A 7,763-nucleotide genomic window follows, 5' to 3' on the forward strand; every position below is an offset into this window, starting at 1 on the left:
GCTAAAAGGGAGAAAGCAGTCGTGTTTTGTTCTTTAATGTTTAATGTGCATTGTGATGGGGAACAGGTGGCGGGGGAGGGGGGGGGCTGTGTCACACATCTGCTGCTGGGCAATCGGAGCTTTCTCTCTGAATATTCACACCTCTGAGCAGCTCTCTGCACAGAACAGGATGCGGTCCCGGGAGGGTGCGGGTGCTACCCCGAGAGGGAGGGGCCGGGGAGGGTTCACCAGGCGGCATTATGCGTCTGGGATACTGAGTAACCACAGCCAAATACACATGATTTGAACATGTTCAATGTGTCACCCCTCTGCGGCCCGTGGTATAGGCTGACGTCCCCCCATCGATGACGTTCAGAACAACACACGTGCACGCGCACGGGTCAGAGACCCAGGCCAGTGACCCGGGTCGGAGACCCAGGCCAGTGACCCGGGTCGGAGACCCAGGCCAGTGACCCGGGTCGGAGACCCAGGCCAGTGACCCGGGTCAGAGACCCAGGACAGAGACCCGTGTCCAAACTTCAATATGAGGTGTGGGTTTACGCTCTAAAATAGTATTTGGTAGCACATTGGCCGACTTTACTGTTTGTAATCATGTATTGTATTTGGTATCTTAATTGACATTCGTATTAGCATATCAATTGTCTTTTTTTGTGTCTGTCTGATCTTTTCTTTAAACTGCAAATGCCTCTAATGAGCTGATTATATGTTGGACGGCTCCTAAACTCGTATATCAATTCATCGATTACCATCGGCGGTTTTGGTCAGGGCAGACGTTTCGGTGGCCTGCCCCGCTGCAATACACACGGCTTGTGTGTGTGTGTGCCCCTTACAGTCTGCATAATGAAGTGTACAGCATCACTAAACGGGTCACTTATCGCCCGATGATGGAGCGCAAACACGCTATGATCGATTCCCCTCACAGAGGGGAGGGGGATGTGGGTCCGAGGGTCCCAGCAGGGGGCAGACGGAGAAAACTGACGCCCTGCGCTCCGCTGCTCGGTCCAGACCGACAGTCCGTCCACAACGCACGAAACTCAATCCAATGAACAGCCGTTATTCTGCTTGTGTCTGATGATGTTCATCGTGTTTAGTTGTTTCACTCGGATTTAATAAAACTGGGATTCGACCGGAGAGCAGGGGTCCATGAGCTCGATAGGTCTGGTGTTAATGAGCCCTAAATCATTATTTATGACGAATGCGAACCGAGCCGTCAGCCAGGAGCTGTAAACCTATAAACACCATGGACGGTTCACCCCCTCTCCCGGTCATCTACACAGTGTCAGGGCTGCCCGGTCCCTGGACCGACTGACCCTCCTACCGCCCCCGTCCCGCCACTGACCGACCCTCCTATCTCCCCCGTCCCGCGAGTGACCGACCCTCCTATCTCCCCCGTCCCGCGAGTGACCGACCCTTATCCCCCCCGTCCCACTCCCTCCGCACGCCCCCGCGCGTTCCTCCCCCTCCCACGCGCACGCCTCATCCAAAGTGTCAGGGAGTATAAAGAAGAGGCGTCCCGCGGGCAGCGGACACTCTGCCGCTCGAGACTCCCGGAGACCGACTGCCGCGCTCCACTCATCCGTCTCCTCCTCTCGCGCATGGGATATTACCGCCAACGTTGCTGACTTTTGACGAACGCGGCACATTTTAACCGACTGAGGGGAGTCATCACGCGCATCGTGTCAGTAAGCTTCATACGGGCTGACGGAGTCCCGGTACCGGTCGTTTGTTGCTCTTAAAGTAGAAGGTAAAGAATACATAATCATTTGGTGTGCATGCTGCCGCTTGGTGGGATGCAGACTTGCCGCGCGCTGCGCGCGCTTATGTTGTTACTAAGCTGCGCGTGGCTGCGATCCGCCGCCGCGGCCTCGAGGCTGAAGGCGCCCGCGCTGCCCATCCAGTCGGAGAAGGAGCTGCTGCCGGCCAAAGGACTCTCGGGTGAGACGGAAACATTCATAAAGTACAACTTAACCGTCAAACGTATTGATATGTTGGCTGATATGCTATTACTTATTCATATAACCCTGTTTTTCGGTCTTAAATTAAGCGCATGTTCTCTCCGTGTTGTGCGCAATGCTGAGCGCCGCGCGGCCGACGTTATGAATATCAGAGAGAGTGAGTCATCACCGCTGAATGCGCGTGCTGGTCCACACGCTACAGCCGCTCGGTGTCTCCATGTCATAGCGACATCATGTCAAGTCTTTATAAAAGAAGACTGTTAAGGGACAACTGTTAACCAACATGTGTTCCGCCTCTGAACACAGAGAACGCATCGACCTCACGTGGAAACAACAGAAGGCTCACTGCCTCTGAGCCAGATGTGAGGTCTCGATGGGCTTCTTCAGCTCGAACCCTCTGGTTCACTACAGGGTCACTTAACCTGTTAACGTTAACATCCTCATCAGAAGAGCTTTTAAACTAAATACGTGTACGCTACTAATAAACCAATCCACACCAGGACGTCTGAGTTCGACAGACGCGTTCATCCAGAAACACACTCGGTGCCGACCAGTAGGCCCACCACTAGCGCTCTGTAAAGTAGACCAGCCGTGGCCTCTCTCCGACACAAACACTAGGTTCGTGAGTGTGATGATGTTGTGTTAACGTTGTGTTGCCGTTGTGTGTGTCCCTGTGCAGGCTGTTCGTTCGGGGGCTGGTTCTACTCGCTGGAGGACAGCTGGCACCCCGACCTGGGCGAGCCCTTCGGGGTGATGCACTGCGTCCAGTGCTTCTGTGAACCCGTGAGTCTCAACACGCTGCAGCCCTCAGCCCGTTAATGTGTAGCACTCACCCTGTCGTAGCGCTCCCCCTGTACCTGTAGTGCTCTGGGCCACGGCCAACAGAACATTGTATGGTAATGGTTCACCTTTACCCCCTTTGGTTGGCTCATGGCTCTTATGTCTAGACAATGATATTTCATTGCTTACTGAGTCGTAAAGCACAGCAGCGACTAATGACTTGAGTTCATTCACGCTGAGTTTCTGTTGAGCTGAACCCGTGCCAGGTGCTAACATGCCTTACAAGGGATACCACACGGCACTCATTTAAACCAATCAGAAACCAGAATTGTGATGACTTGTGTTTCACCACAGATTGTTCAGTTGTAGAAGTGCGTCAGAGCCGTTCCGTTGCTGTGCTCATTCATGAATCAAAGCGTTTGGTTCAAGCGGTGCCCCTGTGCTCCTCCTGCAGCAGAAGGCCCGTCGGGGGAAGGTGTTGGGGAAGGTCAACTGTAAGAACATCAAGCAGGACTGCCCGGCGGCCGCCTGCGACCAGCCCATACTGCTGCCCGGACACTGCTGCAAGACCTGCCCCACGGGTACTGTCCCCACTGCTGCTGTCTGCAGCTTTAGCTATCCTCATACCTTTACATTATCTCAAGTATTCTGCTTATAATGTTTACATATATATATATATATATATATATATATATAGCTATATATATATATAGCTATATATATATATATATATATATATATATATATATATATATATATATAGCTATTGCAGGGTAAGTAGAGCATGCACTTGGACAATGTCCACTTCATGCACAGGTCTACCCAAACACACACACTGTCCAGAGACATGCAGGGACAGGAGTTATTACAGGTGTGTTGCACATGTATGCACACACACACACACACACACACACACCACTCAGACACACACACACACACACACACTCTCAGACACACTCACACACACTGACCCAGGTTGGGTGTTGATGTTGTATAGTTCTTCATGGTGTTTTTCTACGCTGTGTGTTTGGTGGTGAAATGGAAAGTCAAGCTATAGCTCTGTGTCATCACTAGGACAACACTGCACTGTGTCCGCAGGCTCCTGCGTCTGTTTGTGTTGTGGTCGGGGTTTTAAGGAAAAGCTTGAGTGTGTTTGTCTTAGCAAAGGCACCAACACTGCCAGTATATTTGTACAAGGGCTGGGAAGTGTGTGTGTGTGTATGTGTATGTGTGTGAGAGAGACAGAGAGACAGAGAGACAGAGAGTTGCACCTGAGGGTCCAGCCGGGGGTGGGGGAGGGTTGTGAGTGCAGGTGAAGACAGAAGGAGAGGGAGAGAGAGAACAGAGATGGATGTGAGCGTGGCGTTGATGTGGTGAGGAAATGAAACAAAGACAGCAGTGCTCACACTGCACAGCAGGAAGCCGAGCGGAGGAATGAGAGTCAGGAGAGACAGGAGAGTCCCCTTCCTGCGCCGGTTCGGCGCCTGGCATCAGGAACATCTTCTCTCTGGGCCCCGGGGGCGCGTGTTTCCTTTGGACGTCGGTCTTCTCTCGCGCACAAGACTTTAGCACACATAGGATCAGTATGTGTGTAGTTAGGTCTGTGTGCCAGAGACAGAGAGACAGAGAGACAGAGAGACAGAGCGAGAGAGAGTCTAGGCTGATGTGTGCAGGCTGATGACGTCGCTGTGCGCAGCAGGTCAGTGTGGGGGTCACACGCCGCTGTCACGTCCCATTCAGACAGCACTCTGCACCACCACTCATTACTGATCTAACCCCCCCTTTACCCCTGGCACAGAGAGGGAGAGAGAGAGAATGGCAGAGAGAGGGAGGAGTTCTTGGAGTGAATTAAAAGTTGAATCCATGGCCCCAGCGTCCATCTGTTGTTCATTAAATAATGTTGTAATAAAAATAACAATTTAAATATCAGCAAGATGACCATGCGGTATTTCAGAAGAAAATATAAAAAAAGGTTTATTGTTGTGTGACCAGAACTCGGTTGACCAAAAGCACGTTGACAATGTCCCCAGCGCGGCCGGGCCGGTGCTGACAGGCTCTGACCGCCCCCCCTATGTCCCCCCGCTGCAGGAGACAAGGACGCCCTCCCCGACCCCGGCCTCGACTACTTCCAGGAGAAAGGCAAGGAGAAGGAGGACGACCTCCACAAGTCCTACAACGACAGGTCCTACCTGAGCTCCGAGGACATGGGCCCCGCCGAGAGCCGCACCGGTAGGCTGCCCCACCACCGCCTCAACACACTCCTGTTGGCCCCGCTGAAGAACATTAGAGTAGAACACACACACACACACACACACACACACACACTCACACACACACACACACACACACACACACACACACTCACACACACACTAACCGTCCAATTATCTTGAAGCAATGAGGCAATATGAGTAATACCTACCATGTCATCAACAAGTTATTCAAACACCTCCCCCACGGTCTCTCTCTCTCTCTCCCTCTCTCTCTCTCTCTCTCTCTCTCTCCCTCTCCCTCTCCCTCCCTCCCTCCCTCTCTCTCTCTCAGACTTCGTGGCCCTGCTGACGGCGGGGTCTGGCTCCTGGCTCCCCAGCACTAACAGTGTGGCCCGGGCGCGCTTCTCCCTGACCCGCACCAGCCTGGCCTTCTCCATCACATACCAGAGGTAGCACACGCACACACGCACACACACACACACACACACACACACACACACACACACAAGCAAGCATGCACACACACACACACACACACTCGTGCTCATGCACACACACACACACACACACACACACACACGCACAAGCAAGCACGCACACACACACGCTCACATACACACACAGTGACCCTGACATTGATTTGTGTTCCGCTCTCCCCTGGTCCTCAGGATGGGTCGTCCCAGTAAGATCGTCTTCCTGGATTCTGATGGAACCACGGCCTTCGAGTACAAGGTCCCCAAGAGCCAGTCGGACATGGTAAGACCCCCAGACCAGAACCTGATAGAACCAGGCCCACATGGTAAGACCCCCAGACCAGAACCTGATAGAACCAGTCCACATGGTAAGACCCCCAGACCAGAACCTGATAGAACCAGCCCCACATGGTAAGACCCCCAGACCAGAACCTGATAGAACCAGGCCCACATGGTAAGACCCCCAGACCAGAACCTGATAGAACCAGGCCCACATGGTAAGACCCCCAGACCAGAACCTGATAGAACCAGGCCCACATGGTAAGACCCCCAGACCAGAACCTGATAGAACCAGGCCCACATGGTAAGACCCCCAGACCAGAACCTGATAGAACCAGGCCCACATGGTAAGACCCCAGACCAGAACCTGATAGAACCAGGCCCACATGGTAAGACCCCAGGCCAGAACCTGATAGAACCAGGCCCACATGGTAAGACCCCAGACCAGAACCTGATAGAACCAGGCCCACATGGTAAGACCCCCAGACCAGAACCTGATAGAACCAGGCCCACATGGTAAGACCCCCAGACCAGAACCTGATAGAACCAGCCCCACATGGTAAGACCCCCAGACCAGAACCTGATAGAACCAGGCCCACATGGTAAGACCCCCAGACCAGACACTAGTGTGCGTCTGTGATTGTGTAAGCACAACGAGAGATTGATTCAACTCCCTCCCTCTTTGTCCCTTTGTTCCCCATACTTAACTCTGCAATAATAAACTACCAGACACACTCACACACACTCACACACACTCACACTCCCACACACTCACACTCACTCACACTCACACTCACACACACTCACACACGCTGCCTCATCACTCTTCAGAAGATGCCAAACTCGGCCTGATTGCAGGAAACGTGGAACGCAGCATCGCAAACAAACACACAGAGCTCTGATTAGGCCCAGACCCCCCCCCCAGCCTCCCAGACCCCCCCCCCCCAGCCAGGCTCAGTGGGCTCCAGAGCTGAGGCTGTGAACTGTTGATCCAGGGGGTCAGGTGGAGGGACACAGGGGGGGGGCCCGGGAGTCAGGTGGAGGGTCAGGTGGAGGGACACGGGAGGGGGGGGGGGGGGTCCTGGGGGTCCTCACTCAGGGGGGTGATGGTGAAGGAGAGGTAGTGTGAGATGCTGGCCCTTACAGAGAGGGACAGAAACAGCAACACATGAGTGTGGTGTGTGTTTGTGTGGTGTGTGTTTGTCTGTTTGAGTGTGTGTATTTTGTTGTGAGAGAGTACCCTGAGATTCACCAGCCATGGCCCCCCCCCCCCCCACACACACACACACACACACACACACACACACACACACAACCCATCCTAACCCCTGGTGGCCTGTGGATGAGACACACAGGGCTTGATATGTTTACCAGATGTGTGTGTGTGTGTGTGTGTGTGTGTGTGTGTGTGTGTGTGTGTGTGTGTGTGTTAACTTTGTAACTTTGGCAAGACATGCAGACACAAACACACAAAACCACACACATGCACCACACACACACACATCCTCACCTTGACATGACTGTTTAGTATGGTTAGCATTACCATCACTCACCTGTGTGTGTGTGTGTGTGTGTGTGTGTGTGTGTGTGTGCAGATCTGTGGTGTGTGGAGGAACCTTCCCAAACCTCTGCTGCGGCAGCTGCAGAGCGAGCAGATGCGCGTCACCATGGCAACATCTACCGGCCGACGAGAGGAAGTCGAGGGCAAGATCATCAAACACCGAGCGCTGTTTGCCGGTATGTGTGTGCGTGTCCGTGTGTTTGTGTGTGTATTTCTGTGCGTGTGTGTGTGTGTGTGTGTGTGTATGTGGCTCCCTTATGGAGAGTCTAAACATATTGCACATGACTCATACTGTGTGTGTGTGTGTGTGTGTGTGTGTGTGTGTGTGTGTGTGTGTGTGTGTGTGTGTGTGTGTGTGTGTGTGTGTGCAGAGACCTTCAGCTCCACGCTGACCACGGAGGAGCCGGCCCAGGCGTGGGGGGCGTGGCCATGCTGACCCTGAGCGACACGGAGAACAACCTCCACTTCATCCTCATCCTGCAGGGCCTGCTCACACACACAC

The 7,763-nt window shown here is 53.4% G+C and overlaps 1 protein-coding gene across 1 annotated transcript in view; it reads left to right on the top strand.

Annotated features, from left to right (window-relative positions):
* Positions 1-1,802: 1,802 nt before the first annotated feature.
* The window catches only part of chrd (chordin), a gene marked incomplete at its 3' end in the record, with an annotated part of 11,685 nt that continues 5,724 nt past the window's right edge, over positions 1,803-7,763 (top strand). The window contains 9 exon segments of the mRNA XM_084467207.1: positions 1,803-1,935; positions 2,635-2,738; positions 3,193-3,316; positions 4,824-4,964; positions 5,280-5,397; positions 5,617-5,704; positions 7,296-7,437; positions 7,633-7,662; positions 7,665-7,749. Coding sequence (XP_084323333.1) covers positions 1,821-1,935; positions 2,635-2,738; positions 3,193-3,316; positions 4,824-4,964; positions 5,280-5,397; positions 5,617-5,704; positions 7,296-7,437; positions 7,633-7,662; positions 7,665-7,749 — 947 coding nt within the window. The 5' untranslated portion in view covers positions 1,803-1,820.

This window comes from Micromesistius poutassou, assembly GCF_964030765.1.
Source record: "Micromesistius poutassou genome assembly, chromosome: 4".
Lineage (NCBI taxonomy): Eukaryota > Metazoa > Chordata > Actinopteri > Gadiformes > Gadidae > Micromesistius > Micromesistius poutassou.